At 36.3% G+C, this 22,355-nt stretch overlaps 1 protein-coding gene across 7 annotated transcripts; it reads right to left on the bottom strand.

Moving 5' to 3' along the window:
- Positions 1-1,962: 1,962 nt before the first annotated feature.
- Positions 1,963-21,445, bottom strand: LOC135598362 (glutamine--tRNA ligase-like). 7 transcript variants are annotated; one of them, XM_065092021.1, is made up of 23 exons: positions 21,253-21,445; positions 20,786-20,833; positions 20,629-20,700; positions 20,399-20,498; positions 19,079-19,174; positions 17,063-17,124; positions 16,858-16,959; positions 16,686-16,778; positions 14,030-14,182; positions 13,889-13,956; positions 13,190-13,280; positions 13,031-13,117; positions 12,656-12,853; positions 12,474-12,572; positions 9,496-9,627; positions 9,267-9,403; positions 7,464-7,563; positions 7,289-7,384; positions 3,405-3,505; positions 3,206-3,308; positions 3,020-3,109; positions 2,795-2,924; positions 1,963-2,173 (listed from the first exon to the last, which is right to left on the bottom strand). In XM_065092021.1, the coding sequence occupies exons 1-23, from the start codon at positions 21,379-21,381 to the stop codon at positions 2,076-2,078; spliced, it is 2,385 nt and encodes a 794-aa protein (XP_064948093.1). In that variant the 5' UTR covers positions 21,382-21,445; the 3' UTR covers positions 1,963-2,075. The 7 variants fall into 7 exon arrangements, with proteins under 7 accessions (XP_064948093.1, XP_064948094.1, XP_064948095.1 ...); XM_065092022.1 differs by having other exon boundaries at positions 13,889-13,944; XM_065092023.1 differs by lacking the exon at positions 21,253-21,445 and having other exon boundaries at positions 20,399-20,541.
- Positions 21,446-22,355: the final 910 nt, after the last annotated feature.

Here is a 22,355-nt window from a genome sequence, read left to right as displayed (position 1 = left end):
TATAAATGCCTGAGCATAAAACCAAATTGGTTTCAAGAATGATCGTTAAAACGGTTTTTCGATCCTATCGAGCATCAAACAACGAGACAATTGTTAATATAATATTGAATGAGATTAGGATTAAATTTTTTTATTATGAGTTTTTGATAAATATGGTTTGTTTTTTCGTAACTCAAATAGGATATAATTTTAACACCAAATATGATATTGTAAACAATTTAATATGTGAAAAATCCATCAATGTGAAGGTAAAAATCATGACCAAATATGATGATATTGTAAAACTCTCTCTCTCTCTCTCTCTCTCTCTCTCTCTCTCTCACACACACACACACACACATTCTCTGTCTCTGTAAAGCTACTGGAAAAAGAGAGAAGCCTAACAAGATGAAGGTAGGTATAGTCTATGCTCCACAGCAAGATGAAGATCCTCTCTCTATAAAAGGAGGAGGAGCAAAGACCTCTCTCTATAAAGAGAGAGCTGAAGCTTCTGCTATCTTTTTCTCTCTCACTCTCTCTCAAGCTACTGGAAGAGTACAGAAGAGAAGAAGCCGTAGAAGGAGCTCAAGCAGTGGTAAGCTGAGCTCATCTCTCTATAAGAGGAGGAGGAGGAGGAGGAGCACACATGGTTAGTGTTCAGAAAACGCTATTTGACTGGATTGAATCAACCCCGTGCAAGAAACAAAACGCTGCGGTTGATGTGATCCCTCTCCTACCTGACGATGCTATCATTGACGCATATGAATGTCACACATCAGGAACGTGAGACACTCCAAGCTGAGAACACCGCCAGCCTCTCAGGACATCCGATTCCATGGCCTAGCGGCCGCCGCTTTCACATGCTAGCGACGACCCCACGGGCAAGAGAAGGCGCGAGGTGATTCGTGCGACACCAACGGGCGACCTGGCCCGCCGGTAGTCCAGTTGGCGCTTCCAGATTCGTGCGTTGATCCGACAGGCCAGTCGGCGGACGGTGCCCGCAGGAAACAGACGACACGACGGAAGGTTACGATTGACCCCACGAGGCTTTTGTCTTCCAGCCACGAAGCGTACGTCACGGAACACGGATGGGCCCACAATGAGGTGGCAGATCTCAATAAGGACCACGAACGCATCCCCGACTCGAGTAACGACAGATGGATGTGCGTCATCGGGGGACCGAATCTTGACGCGAAAGCATTAACCGCTTTGTCGTGACATGAAACCCATTATTATTATTATTATTATCATTATATAATTGAATTTTATTATATTTTAATTTTAATTTTGTAATTGTCTTTGAAGTCAAAGTTCCTCGAAAACAATCCAACGGCATTGAATCAATCGAGGCCTGAGGACTTAATCAGAGGGCGACCCCCAACGACGAGTGATCGCCTCTTCGGCCCCTATACAGAGTGCAGGAAGACGAGCCAATGTCTCATCAATGCAGCAGCGGGCGTCGCACTTTGGAGCGATTTCAGTGAAGAAGGATTGGTCGGATTGAGGAGCACTGGTATGACTGTGGAATTGTCATTAATGACAGCATAAGAAGCAATGTACTCTTACATTGTAAGAATGCAATTATCAGATGTCTCAAAAAAGAATAAATAGTTTTGCTTTTGGATCTTAATGACACCAACCAAAATAAAATAATCATACAGTCAAAAAATAAATTATTATATTTGGTCCAATCCAAATTGGTCAAACAATTTATACTTAGTACATATATTTTTTTAAAAAGAAAAGAAAAGATGGAAAGAAAGAAAAGAAAAATTCTGAGTTCTCTGTTTCTCAAATGGTAATAGATATTAACTTGACTATTGATAATAAAATCATCAGACACTTACAGTAGAACTAAATTTTAGATTTTAAATTTTACAGATAGAAATCCTCAAAAATGGAAGCTGAAAATTTAGTGTCATGCGAGCAATTTGTTGTATCAAGGTTAATGCATCAAGTTTGAGCCAAACCATAATGAACGACTCAAATGTCAACATGACAAAACTTATTTATTGACAAATAGTTTACGGTCTGTTTATAGATAGACTGTTTGTAAATCCATAAACAGTGGGTATATATATCTATGGAGGTGTGATTTACTTGCGTGCACCTTTGGAATATGAATCCCGAAGTGTAGTGGTTCTGTTGAAGACCAGCTTGCTCGGGGTAGAATCTGGATCCACAGCAAAGTAGCCTGAAACAATAACGGATGAATCAGGTGAAGAAGAAAGAGGGAAATCAAGAGATGACAGTCTTCATAGGAGATTTATATAAAATGTAGACTATTAGATGTTTATGTTTATATATATAGATAAGGCCAATAGATTAAAATCATAAACATCAAGAGTTAAAGAGTAGAGCAGTCGATTATGACACAGACATCACGAGCCAAATCTTTTACCATCCTTTCTGCCAGCAGTTTCATTGTGAATGATGATCTCTGCTGAAAATTTCTCTTTTTAGAAACAGATTAGACATGAAGACCCGAAAAGTACAAACCTGCTAATCAGATGAGGCAAGAGGAGAAAAACAACAAAATTAAATAAAGGACAAAACTTGGATGCAGCAAGCTCCTATGACGAATTGCAAAACTATCCTGTTGATGAAAGGTAAATAACATGTAATAACTATGTTCTTAAAGACATGATTTATAATAATAAAAATAGGATGACATGACCGATTTTTTACCAGTTGAGTTGATACTTGATTTTAGAACACCAGTCTTTAGGAAAGAAAAAGAAAGGCAATAAGTTGAAGCCAGACTATGATGCAAGAAGTACACATTGGCACACAAAAGTAAGAAAAAAGATATTACCAAGCCTCTCAAACTGAAACCCGTCTCCTAACACAGCATTAGCAAGAGATGGAACTGCATATGCTTCTGGAATAACCTCCTTCGAGTGCGGATTCAGATCAGATAACCAGTCCTCCAACTCGGCCGGGTCCTGAAGTGCGAGGGTAACTCAGAAAATGCCAACTTATTGCACAAAAATCGCATCTTGGAAGCACAAAAAAGGGACAAGTGAAGCAGAATACCAACCTCTGAAAGGAATAATTTTTCAAATAACCTCACCTCCACCTTCAGAGGATCAACACCAGGAGAAGGTTGAGCAACCCAATGGAGAACACCCTGGATTTGTTATAAATTTCAGTTAATTTACAGATCATCACTCGGGTTGCAGTTAGTCAGTGCTTGACTAACAACCATCAAAGAGCAGAACTAAACCTTTGGCTTTATTTTCTTTGAGGGATCATACTCAGCATGGATCTCAAAAATAGTGTCACTATCTCCATGGATAACTTCTGTGCACTTTATAGGGAATGCATATCTGAAAGGAAAAGAGTAAACATCAGTTTGTAATGTTGTTGCTTCAAGTGCAAAAATAGAAATATTTGCATTTTGCCAGTTTCAAAATATCACTTGCCTGAGGAGAACAGCTTTACCAGGCGCAAGCCCGTAGTAGTCTTTTGAATCATTAAGGCGAAAATCTGACTGTTCAATATAAACAACACTTGTAAATGGAACCTGTAATGAGAATGGCAAGTTGTTAATGAAACTAGCCATACTAATTAGTTTGCGCCAGAAAAAACATCAATGCAGTGGAAACATATCTATGATATGTGAGATGATGAAGTCTACATGAACTTTTTCATGGTTACCATAAATTACATTAAGAAACTAAAATGCTGAGAAAGAACCATGCAACTAAAAGGCAAGTCATGTCTCTTGTCTTTTTGGGTCAGTAGGAGCACAACCTACTGAGAAGTACATGTACCCTTTGGTGTGCTCCTAGGCGAAGTGGCAAGTCATGTCTCTGGTGTGCTCCTGGGTGAAGTGGAAATTTCAGCCCTCAAACTTTTATCCTTGTTCTCCTAGTATCCAATCGGGACTGAAAAGCCCACTAGAACAACTAATCCAACTTGTAATATGAACAACTAGTCCATATTACATTAGATCGAAGTCATGCGACTAAAAGAACACAGTATCTGTTACGGCCACTGATATAACTAGAGCTGTGCAAGAAAAGGAAATTCCCAAGTGATGTAAAATTCAAATTGTTTATTTTATTGGTTAGTACAAAACGTTAGCAGCACAGATTGGCCTCATGCTGTCATGTGGCAACAAACAAAAATATGATTATTGCATGATATTAGATATGGAATGCAAGAGTTTACCAGACCAATTATTCAGTGCCAAGAACTAATGCATCTATTATTATTTAATCTAAGATACAAAGAAATTTTAGCAAAATTGACCAAGTGAGATTGCTTTATGGATGTTAGACACGACATATTCAGTTTAAGTAACATCCAAACACGGGTAGGATGATGAATCAATATTACATACTCACATGTGCTCACCATTCTAGCATGAATGATATCAAAGTGCATCTTTTAGCATAGTAGGGGCAAGATACGATAGCCAGTTGCTCCAAAAATAGCCCATTAAGGACATTGGTGATTAGTGTTGTGCGTACTAGTGTTATGACCTTCAGAACCATGTCCAATTTAAGAGAGAATTAGAAATTCACTTGTTGATAAAGCACTGAGACACTTTGGATCGTGCTTTTGGTCGAAAAAAAAACCTCAGAGAACTTGCAGCAAGCAGAATTTGAAGATGTATGCATCAGTCATAACACGTGACATGCTGATAACTTAAGAAAATTACCCATTGTGATATTCAATGTTGTTAACCCCACTGGAAATTTGTCAAATATCATCTTTTAGTTTGCATGTGGACCCAATGCACACTTCAAATGTGAATTGGTCCTTGATAATTTTTTTTTCAAATCGCATTTGATCTGGATACTGCATTGCAGATGCTCAGATGCTGATGCCACCTCAGGGTAGCATTAACATTTCAGTATTTGTGGAATGCTAATAAAATTTTTAAAATACCCTATGATATTATCTAAAATCATAAGATTGCCAAAATGATTTAGTGAGAAACCAACATAATTTATGTCTTCTATAAAGTGAAATCTTATTTATTTATTTTTAAAGATTATTTTATATTCATTTATCTGATTATATTTTTATTTATCATACATTTTGGTCATATGAAATTTTTTTATAAGATTACATTTATTTATTTATTTATTTTACTTATTAATTTAAATAAAAAAATATGTATTCACTCTTAAATAAATATTAAAAATATTATAAGGGTAAATTTGTCACATGATATTCAATGAACTTTTGAAATACAATTTTGCAAAACAATATTTATGTTGATGCACATTTAAAATATAATTTTCAACTATGGTTTATCAAACACTTAAAGCATTCTACAATTGCACATTCTCTCAAGTCCCATTCTCCAAATACACATTAAAAATATAAATGTGTATTTCCAAACACAGCCTCAATAAGGTTGTGGAAGTGAACTTGGGGGTTCTGCGCCTATTGCAAGAGCTCCACAAAATTCATCTCTGATTCAGTTTTCTGATTTATTTTTAACAATTAATAATGAACTAATGCTGCTTCAGTGTACCAAAATGGTACCAGCTCCAGCAGCCATACCAACCTCAAGAAGCCAAGGTGAGAAAGCTTATTTTGAAAACTTTTTGGTTGCTTCAAAGACATAGGTGAAACCCTAAAAAGTATAATTATTGATAATTGCTTCAAAGAACTCTAACTAGGTTTTTGTGTTTCTTAAATTGCATACCTATACGCATGGTTTGCAATACCATACTGTACTGCTTGGTACGGGCGGTATATACTGGTCTGAAAGGACTAGTACGGACGGTATATCGATACACCTTAGTATATCATGTGTCGGTATGCTCGGTACATACCGTACTAATAGCTGATCAGTACATCGGTACGGTACGATATTCAGAACCTTACCCATACGTAATGATTCACAACAACTAACAACTAGATTTATGAATCATGGTATAAAATCCGAATGTAAAGGTGGATATAAGTCAATATCTATCAGTCCAACCATGAATAGGTACACAAATCATTGGTGTTTTCCCTGGTTCATACTGGGCTTATCCCAGTATGATTACTATATTAGGCATACCATCCAGTTTTTAAGGTTGGCACAAGGTGTGCCTAAGAGAAAACCTATCACCCAGTACCCCCATTTTTTAAGTTTTGACAGCTTTCTAACAGTTGTCTTTTCCTTTTTCTTTTCTCCTAACATTCTTTCCTCTCATGTGTTATCCCTCTCTTTCTCTCATGTCATGTCTCTTCCCTCCTACACCTCTTCTTCTCCCTGCAGTATTGCTGCTGCTGTCTCCTCCACCCCATTGCATCGTTGACGCCATCTCATTCTTTGTCTCTGGTACACCTCTTCCTCTGCCTCCTCAACCTCCATCTACTCCTCTTCCTCTTCCTCCCCTCTTTTCTTTCTCTTCATATCCGATCCAGGCCTTACCAACCAATACCAAGTATTGATGTGTCAACCCTCCTAGTCCATTTGCCAACTGATATCGGCACCTGACCTAGTTTTTAGACCTTTATATGAATCATTGTGCTCTTCATGAAATATATCACAACTTGAAAGGGCTTTTATTGGTTTGCTAATTACATATGTAGAGTTGATGGTGCTTATATGTGTCTAAAATAAGATAAATTGCATCATTTTAGTGTGTAAAGTAAACAAAATTTGGCAAGAAAAGAAAATGTTATGGACATATGGTTAAAGGTTTGACAAGCAACAAGGCACTGCTACAGTTTTGCAGGCATGCCAAATTTTATCCATAGCACATAGAACAAGATGTCATTGAGGCATAAATGACTGCATTGGTAATAGAAGCCTAAAAGCCAAAATCTAATATAATCCATTAGCTAACATGCTAGCAACCTAAACATTTGGGTAGTAAGCTGTAGATTCTGCCACATAATTCACTCACAATCAGTTGAAAAGAGAAATCATCTGGTAACATAGTGATATCACCATTCCCTTAGACTACATTACCAAATTGTGTTTTGTGTTTGTGTTTCAGAAAGTACTACCAATTCAAATGAGAAGCACAAACATCACTAAAATGATAAATAGAGCACACAATCTTGAAATTCTAGGTTGTCCAACAAGTCGATATGAAGTCCTTAACAAGTTTCATGACCTGTCTCAAGCATATCTAGGGAAAAACATTGGAAGGAAGGTAAATCTTATTTCAATGTATCAACAACATAGAAATTTTCTGACTGAGATAGCTCTTAAACATGAAAAAATGATATATCAAAGGTACATTACTATCATCTAAAATTTTTGCATGGCCACATGGAAATGATCTCCAGTTGCACATACACAATGACTCAAATCAGGGTATTTAAATGATCTTAAGTTGTGAACCTTGTAATTAGAAGAAACATCATCTGACGAAGCATCAGGCCACATCTTCACATCAAGATTCATTATCAATCCAGAATCAAGATTTGTGATAACCACCTGAGGTAACAGAGTCCATAAACCTAGAAATAAGCATCCATTAAGTAATAAAGGATATTTCTAATGATATGACTGATACCTTGAGAGGACGCAAAACAACCATAGTTCGAGGTGCAGTTTTGTTGAGTTCTTCTCTAATGTGATATTCAAGGTGATCAACAAGTATCATACTATTAACACTGTATGTCAAATTTTATTAGTAACCACATATGCAAAATCCACTGTTATTAAACATGCTACAATAATGCCCTCATCACTGTAGACAATCAAAGAAGGCAAAAGAAAAAAATATTTACCACAATGACTCAACCAAAGATTTCCTAACAAGAAAAAAAAGGATCCAATGTCAATGAAGTAAAAAAGATCATCTAGGTTAACAAGCAATCTAATCCTGTTTAAAAAACAGACCTTCTGCAGTCACTAGACAATATTTTAAAATTTTCAAGGGTGAGTAGCAAAATACACATCTGTAATTTGACCTGATTTTCACTTACACCAATTGTTTAAGAAACAACAATTAACCTACACCAAGTTTGCTTCACATCTATAAGTACATCCTGTTGCTCACTAGTGTAATTTGTGCAGCAAACCATGACCTAGTGCTCTCTTTTGAACCACAAGGGACCAGCTGGGCCCATGCCTTACATGGTTCTGAAGTAAGAAAAACAATGATAGACACTCAATCATATTGACAAGTATCTGCCAATTTAATTTCACATTGGAACATAGCATTCTGAACATATCAAAGTAATACTGACACATGAATATTTTATATTATATTCCCAGCATCACACGTTCGTATATCATAGTGTACAGACAATCATAATTGTTATTCAGTGGACTGGTCTATGGTACTGATGTATATGTAAATACTTGAAGAAAAATAAGAAATGTAACTAATCATCGAACAGAAAACATAAATTAGCTGAAAGCTTGATAGAGTCACTCGAGAAAGAAAGTTGTATTCTAGGTCAACACAGAAAAGAGCATCTTTTCCTAATTATCAAAGAAATCTCTCTATCAAATATAACAATGTATGAGTTTTCTATGAATGAGGTAAAAAGATAAAGCCAATTATGTCATTGTATAGCACCATATTCCAACAATCAAGGACTACTGTACCATCCAAAATGGTACGGAATGGGCAGCACGTACCGGTCAGGGCATGGGCTGATAAGTGGACCACCCCTGTTTCAGGTGGCCTGGTTAAAATAAAAAGAATTGGAAAAAGCGGTGGGCCCATCCAACTCGGTGTTAAAAAAAAAAACAAATTAGGACTCACGAATGCGAGCCCTCTTCTTGCATACAATGATGCTGCCATCATCGCTGTCACTGTTTCACAGTGTCGCTGCCACCACTGTTGCTTCCCGATGCCACTGCTTTGTGATGCCACTGCCACCTCCTCTGCTTCACGAATACTTACTCATGCTGCTGCCAACGCTATTGCCCCGTATTCCTTCTTCTTCCCAAGTACGTTCCCACCTCTTCTTCCTTCTCCTCCTACATCGCTTCTTCCTTCTCCCTTTCTCCTTCCTCTTTTGTTCCTCCACCACCACTTCTTCTCCCTCTTTTTCTTCCACTGTGAAATACTGGTACATACCAGTGTACCATATGGTACACTGGTACTGACCAGTATGTACCGGTCCAACAGATCACCGAAACAGATCCGATACCCGCAACAGCAATCCTTGCCAACAATACTCCCATGTGTATTAGTTTGCATGAACAAGAACAAAATATAGTCTGTATAAATGAAAATATTTTCATAGTTTCCAAGGCCACCGGATGTCATCATAGTTTCCAAATATTTTAATTAAGATTGCAGATAAACAAAGATATCAATGGCAACTCCTTATAAGATAGTAAATAAACAACATGACACCTTCTTGTAATTCCAAGTCCTCGTATGAAAGAATTAATTGCTGTAGAAGACACTCCTCGGCGACGTAATCCAGCTAGTGTCATTAAACGAGGATCATCCCAGCCATCTACCCACTTCTCCATCACTAGACGGTTCAACTGCAACAAAAGAAAACATGAACATGAATTTTTGGAAATAGATCATGCCATCATGGAGTATGTCATACATGATGGACAGCAAAATAACAGACCTTACGCTTAGACATCATCGTATTTGAAACATTTAGACGTGAATATTCCCAGACATATGGCTGGTAAAGTTCAAGAGCTAGTAATAACCAGTAGTACGAAGGACGGCGGATCTCAAACTCAAGAGAACATAGCTACAAAAGAATAAGAAAATTTTTAACAACATATTAGTACATGCATAAATAATTTTTTCAGTCACTATAACCCAAATAAAGAATAGAACTGGCATCACAAACAGAAACTTCACTGTTAATACATTTTCAAATACAGGCACATTAAACAATGGCCTGGCCACTAAGCTAAATGGCACCATTGTCTATTAGGTCATCCACAAACCACACTTTCTAAGGTTTCTTACAAAAAATTCCTTGCTAACCTAAAGCCAGTAATTAGAATTAAAAAAAAAACTTGAGAATCATGATAACTACTTCAAATAAGGATAATTAACTATAAAGTAAGACCCACAAATACAGACACAGAAAGTATACTTTTATCTGAGATTATACACAAGGCATATTGTCCAAAAAATAATAAAAAATAGTATGACCTGAACAATTAAGCAAAATTCAACATCCATAACATGCAGTTAAAAGTTTCTGCTGCACAAATTTAATGTCATGTATTTGTATAAGAGAGATACTAAAAGGAATCATATATTTGAATAAAAGAGATATTGAAAAGAAAACAGAAATAAAACTTCAAATGAAATGAACACTCCAAATATGGATTGCATTATAATTGGATGATGTAATCAGGGATTTTAATACCGTTTCATATCGCCCGGTACAGGTGATACGTATCTGTCTGCTAGTAGATCGGTACGCTAACCGCCTGCTACTGGACGACATCAATCTTTTGGCCTTGTATCAAACGATACGGGGCTATATCGGGTGGTAACGGTCAAAATTTCGATGTTACCAACCTATACCAATTGATATCGAGTGATAACAGGAGAAATAAAGCCCTCGCAGAAGAAGTTGCCTCCCTTCGACCTTGACTCCTCCGCTTTTGGTCCCGACCTCCATTGCCGACCTCGTCCTCAAGAACTGCAGCCGCTTGAAGAAGCCCTCGCAAAAGAAGCTGCCTCCCTCCAACTTTGAGTCCTCCGCTTCTGGTCCTGACCTCCCTTGCCAACCTCGTTGTCAAGAACAACGACCACTTGAAAATGCCCTCGCGGAAGAAGAGGCTACCTCCCTTTGACCTTGACTCCGTCGCTTCTGGTCCTATCGCAACCCCACTCGTAGCAACACCGTTGGACGTTGGAACTCGGTCCGACGCCACCTTTGTAAACCGCCTTCGTCGTCGCTCATTTCTAATAAGGATGTCGAACTCGAAGGGTTCTATTACCTTTTTTAGGTGTACCACTTGATACACCCTGGTGTACTGCTTGGTACGCTGTACCATACCATACCAAGCAAAGCTCGGTACACCGGTATAATACAAAATTAAAAACCTTAAATGTAATAACACATTTGTTCCATCCTTCAGCTTTAAATCCATTTTCTAATTTCTATCCATAATTACCCACCTCTCATCATTGTTGAGTTTCCATAAGAAAAGCTGGTCTAAATTGCCAAACAAGAAATGGGAACAGGCACTAGTGCAGAACTAGTGGAAGCTGAAAAGAAGCACAAAATATTACTTCAACAATGTAAAGCTTAACAATCTAGAGCAAAATGTTCATAGAGGCGTCTTTGTTGAGACATCCGGGTTGATTAGTATATTATTGCACAAGTGATAGGTCTCAAGTTCGAGTCGGCATGTGAACATCACCATTTGAATGTAATGAAAATTTCTTTCAATTTTTTTAAAAATGTTCATAGAGGTGCAAACAATAAGAATAATTAATTGAATATTGAGATTGTTCAAGACAAGCTGGCTTTTGTTTTGCTCTCAACGTCATATCTGCAATTTTCTGCTAAACTAATCACATACAAAAGTAATCATATATTTGGCTTTGGTAAACTCTAAATATGAAGCAGGCCATCAAAGGTGCAGCTGGAAATACTGCCTCTACAGGCACCACATACATTTAAGGAGATTCATTTGGAAGAAGGGTCTAACTCCTAGGGGCCTTGAAATACAAATTGGAAGTGTTTGAAGCTGCTAGTTGACTTAACAATGTAAAAAAGGATTCTGTTTTTCAAGTCAGCTTGAAATGGTGATATTTGCCCATACCCTTCTGGCACAACATGGTACCAGTAGGCACACCATGACAAGCCAAAATTTTTCCTTGGCATGTGTCGGTTCAGCACCAACTTTCTAGAATGGAATGTGCCAACCTTTATCGACCAGTGCCAGCCAACACAGAAATACTTGCTATTTTTTTACTAAATTTCTGTTGATCATTAACCATATATTTTAGTGGTTTGTAAAATAACTAAACAAGCTAAAAGTAGGACATTGTAGGATGAATATTCCACCTATGCATGAATTTATATCTGGTGACTCCTCTATGGAAGATAGGTTAAAGATTCCTGTGCAAGTTTGAAGTCTTGGCCAAGGTTATGAGAGAGGAGAATTTTAATTGTTTCCTTCAAAGTCATATGCTTATTCTGGGTCCTATTGAGATCAGGAAAGGGTCCTAATACTGCTGATGATCAAATGCACACTATTTATTGCTTTCGATAAGTGAGGAAAAAGAAGGCTGCAAGCCTGTCTTTTTTTCACTGCTTCCTATCTCTAAATCTCCATTCTATCAGAAAGTCATTTTTTTATTATTGAATTTCATCTCAGAAACTTTAGCTTCTCTTTTCTCTGTGTAGAATTGCTGCTTGTGGAAAGTCCAGTTCAAAAACTTCGTCCACATAAAGGAGATGGAATTTGTAACTAATGAATTGCCATTGAACATTGTGTTTTATAATCAAGTTGGATAATAAAATACAACTAGAAATTGCAATACCAACAAGACTTGTTACAGAAGAGTTACAGACAGATTTTTTAAGAAAATTCAGATACACATTATAAAAGTATAACTCACTGAATGCGTAATGTTTTCGAGAGAATCCACAATGCAGTGAGAATAGTCATAACAAGGATATATACACCACTTCTCACCAACTCGAGGATGAGCAGTAAACTGTAAAGTGTGATCAACAAACAAGTTAGGTATGTAAATATTACTAGCAATTATCCATAAGAATTTTACAGGTAGTAACCCACCTTAATACGATATGCTATCAAATCATACATATTTTTGTTATGACTCTGCATATCTTGCTTTAGCCTTAATGTTGCCTTGCCCTCATCAATGAAGCCCTGCCTCATGTCTTCAAACAACTTCAATGATTCTGCTATAGGTCTATCCCTCCATGGGCTGTTCATTTTCTTTTCTCTATACTCCTTGACTTCTTCAGGGCTCTAGGGACAATAAGAAAGGACAAGAAATACCATCTAAGAAGTTTGCTCAAGAATTCTGCTTCTCATTTCTCATATTTTTTAATGAGAACATGGATATTATTCTCACATTATTAACACACTTCACAGAAATACTAATAACATGTTCTATATATATACGCAAATAATGATTAAACAAACCTGATGATCAACATAAGCTAGACCTTTGTGTATCAGCTTGACTGCTAGATCATAGAGTTCTTGGAAATAGTCACTGGTAAAGGTAACCTGACAAAGAAAACTACTTGTCAAATAATGCTCATCACAATCAAAAAAGCAAAGAAACCAAACATTCTAAACCTTGAAAGGCTGCCAACCCATCCATTGGATGTTTTCTTGGATATGATCAATGTATTCTCTTTTTTCGACATCAGGGTTGGTATCATCAAATCTAGAAGGCAGAAAGATAAGTAGCAATCATCATGATTCAGAGGTCTGATATTTGGTGAAACAAACTCTATATTTTTGTATCAACATCATAGAGTAGTATCAAAAAATTTCTTGTCGTGAATTATCCTGTAAAGCTGACTCCTAAGATTACTGAAAATATTCGGAGTTTCCTTAACAAACTGTTCAATTTTTGACATAAAAGGAAGACAAATAAATAGCATGTATCCAATATTTTAAACAACGAAGAGTTTATTCAACCAATATTGTATTGCTCATAAGTTTTTCTTTCATAAGGGCATTAAGTATGTGGTAAGGTGGATATGTGAAGTGTGATAACTGGCATTGATGTGAATAACATGACAGAATAAATCAACATGACAGTGAGTAAAGAACAGCACCAAAGATGATATTCAAGTATTTGTCCATGGTGCGCGGTATAGCAAATTAGTTAGCAACACAACAAATTTTCATTATGCAGATATAAGTCATCTTAGGCAAGCAAAAGTTTGTCAAATAGAAGCTAATAGCATATATAGAGACAACATCTACTAGTGGAAAGCAAACTCATACTGAACACTCTCAAAATGGAAAGAATATCCTACTCCTCACCTTAAGTAACATGATCCACCCCTCTCTTCTGCCAAACCAAAATTGATAAACAGTGCCTGAAGATATAACTACATATATATAAGATTATCTCCATGAGACTATGACACCAAAAACATGCTCTTACAAGCACAATAACTCTACCTTAGCATGACCAATGTGTAAATATCCATTAGGTTCAGGAGGGAAGCGAGTGAAAACCCTCCCACCAGTAACCTTAAGATGTCTCTCTAGTTTCTCCTTTGTATTGTGAGCCCTCCAGATATCTCCATTACTAAAGAAAATCTCTGTATGAACCTGACATAAAGGATGTCCCATCAGCCAGAGACCTCAACATATTTCCAGATATGAAACACAACTGAGGTTGTCCACCAAATAATAAAAAGCATATACTAATTACAAAAAGGTTGAAATCTCAAAATAAATCCTTTTAACACTGCAAACCATATACACCTGATATAGATATGTATCTAGGTCATAATTTTGGACCCTGAAAACAAATTACAGGAATTAGAAGATAGAATTAAGGAACTTTCAATTTTCAAGACACAAACTAAAGCCCAATTCCACGAAACATGAAAACAACATACTGTTTCAACAACACATGTAGTAAGAAATAGAATAGAGAATGGGGTGCCAAAAATCACAATTCAACAGTACTTCCCCATTAAAATACAATAATAGTTCCCCATTAAGTTGAAGATCAAGTACGAATAGCTAGAAACAAAACTCCTACAAGATTCCAACATTGCAAAGGTCAAGGTAAAATTGTAAGGGTCAACAGTGGATAGAACATCCTTGATGACTGGTTTCTCAATCCAAGTGCATTCACTAATCAATATGAGTACAAGGTCATCCTGCAATTAGTTGAATGAAGCTACACGATTAAACTCCAACAGGCTTGTGTGCAGCACAGTAGAAGCAAATGGAAATGTCACAATAACTAGATTGAGTCTTCTTTCCTCTGCTTAGGTTAGGACTGGAGAGTTAAAAGGACCTGTCTTATTTTTCCATATGTTCTTATATACTTTTGAGTTAATTAGGTGAGGCTTTGTGTTAGGTTGGATTTACTTTAACTGCTTAAGAAACTTTTGATTAAAAATATTTTTCATGGGTCCGTTTGTCTCTAATTTGGATCAAATTTTAGGCCAGTTTGAGGTTCTAATTTTAGTTTCAGCTTATTTATTTAGAATTAGTCTCAGTTTTAGGTTTGAGTTTCTTGAAATTTGGACCACAAGTATCCTGCTGTAGAGGGAAACCAGGAGGTAACGGTTCAAGGTACTGTCACATTAACAATCATGCTGTACAATACCCAAGCTTCAGTGGTTTCTATCATATCTTACTGAATTCAGATAAGGAAAGAAAATATTAGATTATTTACTTGAGAGAGGATATTATTAGGCTAATAACAGGGTGGTCAAACAGATATTAGCCATATCAGAATTTGCAATAGCTTCTCTCTGAAGAGCAAATATCCTATAAAGTACATCAGGCATATATCAAGAGGTTAGCCAGGTGACAACTTTTAGCGTGAACCTATTAATAGAGATCCCCTCCAAGAGTCAAGGTTCACTGGGTAGCTTAGCCAGTTATGTATTGCAAAGATGAAGATTGAAGCCATTACATTTAATCAAATATGCTGTAACTGACAGTTGGCAGAATATGTTAAAAAACAAATTTAATGATGACTACTCTTCTCAAATAAGGAGAGAAAGTTGGTATTGGACTATTGGTATAAAATAAAATGGGTATTGGTACCCTATGGTAGGGCTTACTTCTGGAACAGTTCAATATCGGCCAACTTATTGCTGGAAAAACCCAACAAGGTGAACCTACTGGATGGTAAGCTTGGTTTTGGATTAGACCAGGAGAAATTGTTGAGTCCACCATATTGATCAACCACTGGAATAGTAAATTAAATAGATTCTTGTTTTTGATGAAATTGTAGGAGCCTTACCATCTGTTTGCAAAATGAAACTTCTGTTTTTGATGAAATTTTCATATAAAGTTTTTCTTTGAACAGTATATGTTCCCTATGCTTGTTAAACTAATCAATGTATTCCTTGTTGATAATGTGTTTTTGCATTCCTGTTGTGTTTTATTTTAATGAAATGATGCTATAGGTAGTTGCTTGCACAAGCTTTATCATCTATTTGCAACAAATAAAAATATGAGATATTGCAAGACTAAAATGCTTCTCATACAATTTGATATATGCAGGGTCACATAGAGGACACAATTGAAGATAACATTTCAGATGGAAAAAAATGAAGGCAGGTAGGATGGTACAACTAATATGTAATAATGGCCAATATCAGAATTTCTCGACAGAGGAAAAAACATAGAGAAAAAAAAAAGAGAAGAAGAAACGTGAGGAAATAGTCAACCAACAGCATAAGAACAAAGGGTCTGCAAAGCATAAAAATCCAATACCCCAGTGAAACGGAATCAAGCATAGCAATGTTATCCCCAACAGAGTACTTAATTCTAACAAGGGCACTTCTAAAAATATAAGAGCTGTATAAGTAGACCTGCTCATCAAATCTCCTACCATATATAGAGAGAGATGAAAGAAAAAATATAACACCGTATAAGTCACCAACACAGAGTATAGATTAATTTTGCAGCTTTGTCCAACATGTTTACTGAACAAAATCTATCAGACATCAAAGAAGCCAAGCTGATGACAACAGTTAGAAGACAGTCCAGGATATCCGGTGCAACAAAGAAAATCTAATGCTCACAAGTTATCAAAGTAACAATGATGAAATACGTAAAAGAAGTAATTAGTGATCGATACCTTATAGTTCTCTGCTGGTTCTGGAAATATCAAGAAAGGATTAACTTCCTCTTCCAATGTTAGGACAGGTGTGATTGCTCCATCTGTTTGTTCCTAAAAATACAAGCATACTGCTATGACAATCTACCAAAGACCACAACTGCATCCTACCGAATGCTAGTAACATCCTCACCTCAATTTTAACAATTTTTTGTTGCTGCTTTTTCAAAGGCTTTTTATCATCTTCTGCTGTTTTTTCCCCAAGTATCCGATGAAGCTTCTCATCAATCACCTCCTGATGAAGGAAGTAAATAAGAAGACCCAGAAAATTTCCTAATTTTTTAACAGAATCTTTAATGATAATTTTCTGCATTATATTAAGTTATTAACTATAATACCTTAACAATTTTGGCATTAGCCCACGGTTGTTGTTTTCTGACTTGCCCACATAGATTGCCAACTGAATTAAACAAAGTGACCATAACATCAGGGTGGAAAAAGTCAAGCATATTTGAGTAATCAAATTAATAAGAAAATGCCTGACATGGGGAGACCCACGTGGGCTGGCCCAAGGAGCATAGAGGCCTAGGTGAGCTAGGCTTGTGGCCGAGGCTCTGGTCTAATGTAAGGAGGCCCAAGAGTCAAATTCAATGCAATCATGCAGGCGAACAACCCAGCGCAGATGGACCCAAGCATCCTACTGGATGCAAGTGACCAGAACATATGTTGTGCATTCATCTCAGTAACACTTTATAACAAATTTTAAGAAAAGTATGGTGTAGCATGCATTTTGGAGCCATAGCCAGGGTATTAGGCCTGCAATTAAAGTGACCTAGGAAGAATAGAATGGTGAATTAACAGAACAGGGAGAGAAAACATGGCATCTGCAGCTAACAACCTTCTTTTCTTAATACACTTGTACTAGTTTTGGTTTACCTTGTTTCCAAACAGTCCTCTCTATGTTAAACATTCTATTCTATGACTCTGAACATTGGCAAATATAAAACACAGAAAATTAGACAAAACCTCTGTAATTTACAGAATGTAGGAACCAATGATTTTCTACATAAAAATCAAACACATCGTGCCTAACTAAACCATTAATGGCTTAACATATGCTGACAGCATGTACTACCAAGAAGACTAATGTTAACAGATTCTGCACAAATTATATTCAACAGTAATCACATATTTATCGAAAAGAATATTATTGCAAAATCTTAAAAGATATGACAAACTAATTCCAAGGCCCATAGACTCAATCTTAAAATCTAATAAGACTTAGTTTATACGTAATCCTATTCAAGGCTTCATTAGAAGAATGAATCTGCACCTTTTCTCTTAAGCTTCATTTTGTGACTATTATGTCCTTAACTATTGATACTACCAAGTACCAAGTAACTATGATTGCGAATTCATTGGTCCCAAACAGCTCAGCAAATTTGAAGCATATCCATTAACTATTCACTACATTTATTGTTATGGTTAAAATATAACAAAAAGTAGGACCACTAAATTTCCTCACAAAAAGAGTACGATTACTGAAGACCTAACAGAGGGAAATGTTGAAAAAATGACAACACATGTTTACGGTAAAATCTGTGCAGGTGACAGAAACCTTTATAGACATAATTAAACCCTCTCAAGAGGAGGTAAGACTTTAACCACACATATTAGCACTCTAAATAATTGAAAGCAATAAAATAATTGAAACAGATTTTGCCTAGCAAATGCAAAAATGGAATTTCAAGTAAAATAACAATTAATCGTTTGTTCATGAAGGTTAATTAAATTGCTGGAAAGACAATAGATTATCACTAAAGAGGCAGGCGCAGCCCTCAGCTAAAGAACTTCCATGCCATGTGTTCCAGCACGTGGCAGCCAGGGCCTGCATAGTATGTTGTCTAATTGTGACTGTTTTCTAGACTGTCACTCTCCGCAAATCATGTCACACAGATGCCCCTACTGGATATAGTTCTACAATCCATGCGCTGATTAAATTCATTAAATTATACATTTCAAATATTGAGTGAGAGATATGTCCCCTTCTAATTTGCAGCCTTCACTAAGTCCACCTTGTAAAATTTTGCATTTTTCTTACGTTGATATACAAGTATTCTAAAGTTATTTTATAAAATTATTAATACGTCTTTATGTCTCCATTCATCTCCTTGCATTTATGTACCAATAGAACTTGCCAGATCATCATACACAACAGATATATAATCATTAATGATTAAACATGATAGAGCATAAAGCATAGATGCATGGAATCAGAACTTGCTGGCACAACAATAGCATTAGCATGAATGCCATGGTTATAATGACCTTTGGCATTATTTTCGAACACACAAAACAAGAATCATAAAATAACAATTAGTAAAATATGCAATAATTTATAAGAAGAAACTAACCATTAATATGATAGCGATGTTCCAATATAGCATCCATATTTTCTTCCAGAACTGCAGCAACTGTTGAATGAATTTCTTCAACAGAAACATCAACTCCTGCAATACTTCACAAACAGCAAATTACAACAACAGTTGAAAATTGTGTTCATATATATGTACTAAAAGAAGTTAAAAGCCACACACTACATCATGCAAGATTGGTGTCTGGAGATAATACCAACAATTTACAGTTAACAGACAAAAATATATCTCAATCAGCTTAAACGTTAATGAAGGAGCAAGAGAAAGCTATTGAGTATGCAAAATTGTTTCTCCTAATAAGTAAATGTAAGCCAAGGTTCGTCGTACCGCTCGATATGGGCGGTACATATTGGTATGACAAGGGACTGGTATGGGCGATACATTAGTACACCTCATGTATCATGTGTCAGTATGCTTGGTATAGCTCGGTATGTATCGTACCGACAACTAGTCGGTATACCAGTAAGGCAAACTAGTTGTAAGCTTCCACTTTTCTAGTATGTCATCATCAACAATAAGAGATATACGGATTTTCAAAGTTGAAAATGACATGGCAATGAAATCAAGCTTTATGAGATGATGGGTTAAGAGCTTTCAGTATTTTGTAAACAAATCAGTTTGTATTGATGGCATTTTTAATCACTAGAATATGTGAATGTAAATTATAGTCTTTCCCTACATTCAGGTTGACAAAGTCTAGCAAAAATGATATTTTATATTGAAAAAAAAAGTCATTGGAAGAAAAACCTAAGCAAATTGTTGATAGAATCTTGAAATGACAAATAATTTTTAACAATCTATGAGTAATGCCTCCAACAGGAATTAAGAAATGAAAAGGTATTCTTGAAATGTTATGATAGTGGAAGCAAACTAAAGATAAGATGTAGAACTAATATGACCTCCAGAAGTACAACGACAAGTAGAAAGCTCAACTTTTAAGCCACAATAAAAAGCATGTAAAGCCCAAAGGAACCAAAAATCGTGTCATAATAATGAAGAACCCATTATCTGATGTTAACTTTAGGCCTCTAAATTAACCCTATATAGTGCCAAATTTGTTGACCATCCTATTTTTCATGTAAGCTAGTCCATGCACTTGATTTAGCAAGCAAGATGCAATTTCAAATTTCAGAGTGGAAAGAGATGACAAACTAGCAGCAGAAAAAACTCTTTCCACATCATCTCATTTATTTTTAGATTTTGTGAATAATCTAATAATCTCTCGAGCCAACAAAAGTCCATGCCCTTCGGTTACATTCATAATAATCATTAGTATGGGAAGAATCACAAGAACCATACCTACACCACAAGCTTGTTCAAATTCATCCAAACTGAAGCTTTCAGGGCCAATTGCCCCAACAAATAACAAAGCTACATCAAGTTGGGCAGGATTCTTTATCTGCATAAACAAGTGAAATCTGATCACGATTTCCTGTGAAGTCCTGTTAAACAAAATAAGTAACGAGAAAAAAAAAATCATTAATTAAGATCACAAAACTTTTTATTATGCGACACAGCTAAAAAGCTACCTTCGATGAGACAATGTACTGGACTAAAGTGGGCCGGTGAATGAGTGCATTTGCAGGGAACTTGGTCGCAACCTATCTCGCACACGAGAGGATCCAGAATTACACATCAAGGTTTTTAGCAGATCATGAGTCACCAAAAGTGTTAAAAGATTCATACCATGTAAAGAAGTTTTCCTATCGTCTTGCTGCATCCATTAACACCTGCCTGTGAGAAAGGGCTGAAGTACTCAGATTTGAATTAAAGAAGTCTACGTTAAACTGGCTAGAGCTAACACATACAAAAATTAGACATCAGTAAATCTGAAAGCTTAAACTATTAAGTCATGTGCCAAGCTTCAATATTTGGCTCTCATTTGCAACAGCCAATACCATGTTAAGATTTTAGGCCCACCACAATGGACAGTAATACAATACACAAGCTTAAGTTGTTAAGTTATGGATTAAACTCGACTCTTTCAATTCTTAGCATGTGACTATTCTTTATTTCTTTTTCAATTTTCGACTCACATGAATACTTTCCTGAAAAGAAGAGATCAAATTTTAGTCTCGCAAGCTGCCCGAGAGAAGAATTGACGATGGAGGGTGCGTCGTCCGAGAAGCAGATGGGGATGGAGAGACGTTTACCTCCTTGATGACGGCGGTGAGGTTGGAGGTGACCCTCTGGTTAACGAGGGCACCCTCCGCCGTCCGCCTGTCCAAGCCGATGGACAGGAACAGGTCCAGCGGCTTGGCGTCGCCATCCCCTACCGCCATCGTCGCGCTGGCCTCCGCCGCCCGCTTCTCGCCGATTGCCAAACGACCAAGAGAATGAGACTGTTCATATGGAGAAGACACATTAGAGCTTTTACATGTTTATCCTTTATATGTTAATATTCAACCAATAAATTCAAATTAACCAAAACTACTAATATTTAAATATTGAAATGCCTAAAAATTCGCATTAATATGGTTTATTAAAAACTTAAATTCAAACATAAAATTTAGTGATTTATAGAAATACCGATAGGAACTTTCGAAGGGCATTAATATGTCTGCAGTTTCAACATCATTAATAGCTTATGCGCCAAATTTACATTGAGAGGGGCAAATGTGAAAATCTTACTCTTTTGTTTAAACACGTCGATCCAAGATAGACTCGGGACCCACTTTTGTGAGTGACGCCACCTCCAATAACAGGACCCAAATAATAGTTTGACCGACCAAGTGTACCCACTACTCCTGCGACGCGTGGCACGGATGTCCCCACCACTCCATTTCTCTCCGTATTAATTATAGGAATAATTTATTATTTTCATTATCATACTTTTCTGCTTAAATCAAATAAATTTTCAATAATTTAATTTGGATTTAGATGGATTTGAGTTAAAAAGTAGTTATCCGATAATTTATGAAAAATATTTAATTTTTTGGATATTATGGATATTATAAAAAATAAAAACATAATCTGAAATGAAAACAAGGATATCTTTCAGAAAAAAAAAATCCAAAAAGAAAATTATTCTTCATAAAAAATAATCAATAAAATTTATAAATATTTGCTATTTACATTATTAAATGATACTAGTAGAAGGTCAGAGGAGTCCACAATAACAGAAGCACAAAAATGCCAACTTGCATTTCTGCTAGAACTAACACAAAATAATGTCATGGATTCTGATCTGAGCCTTTGTTGGATAACAAAGATCTCAAAAGCAAATCTCATACAAGGGCATTCACACTGACAGATT

The sequence above is a fragment of the Musa acuminata genome, chromosome BXJ2-1 (genome assembly GCF_036884655.1).
Source record: "Musa acuminata AAA Group cultivar baxijiao chromosome BXJ2-1, Cavendish_Baxijiao_AAA, whole genome shotgun sequence".
Classification (NCBI taxonomy): Eukaryota; Viridiplantae; Streptophyta; class Magnoliopsida; order Zingiberales; family Musaceae; genus Musa; species Musa acuminata.
The sequence above is the reverse complement of the archived record's forward strand: the minus strand, read 5'-3'. Positions and strand labels throughout refer to the sequence as shown.

Excerpts from the sequence above, each read along its gene's own strand:
- LOC135598362 (XM_065092021.1), bottom strand. The coding sequence starts at position 21,381 with ATGGCGGTAGGGGATGGCGACGCCAAGCCGCTGGACCTGTTCCTGTCC. Across the intron at positions 13,281-13,888 it reads GGTGGATCATGTTACTTAAG|ATTTGATGATACCAACCCTG; the intron begins GTGAGGAGTAGG and ends TCTGCCTTCTAG. Across the intron at positions 3,309-3,404 it reads GGTAAAGCTGTTCTCCTCAG|ATATGCATTCCCTATAAAGT; the intron begins GCAAGTGATATT and ends TTTTCCTTTCAG.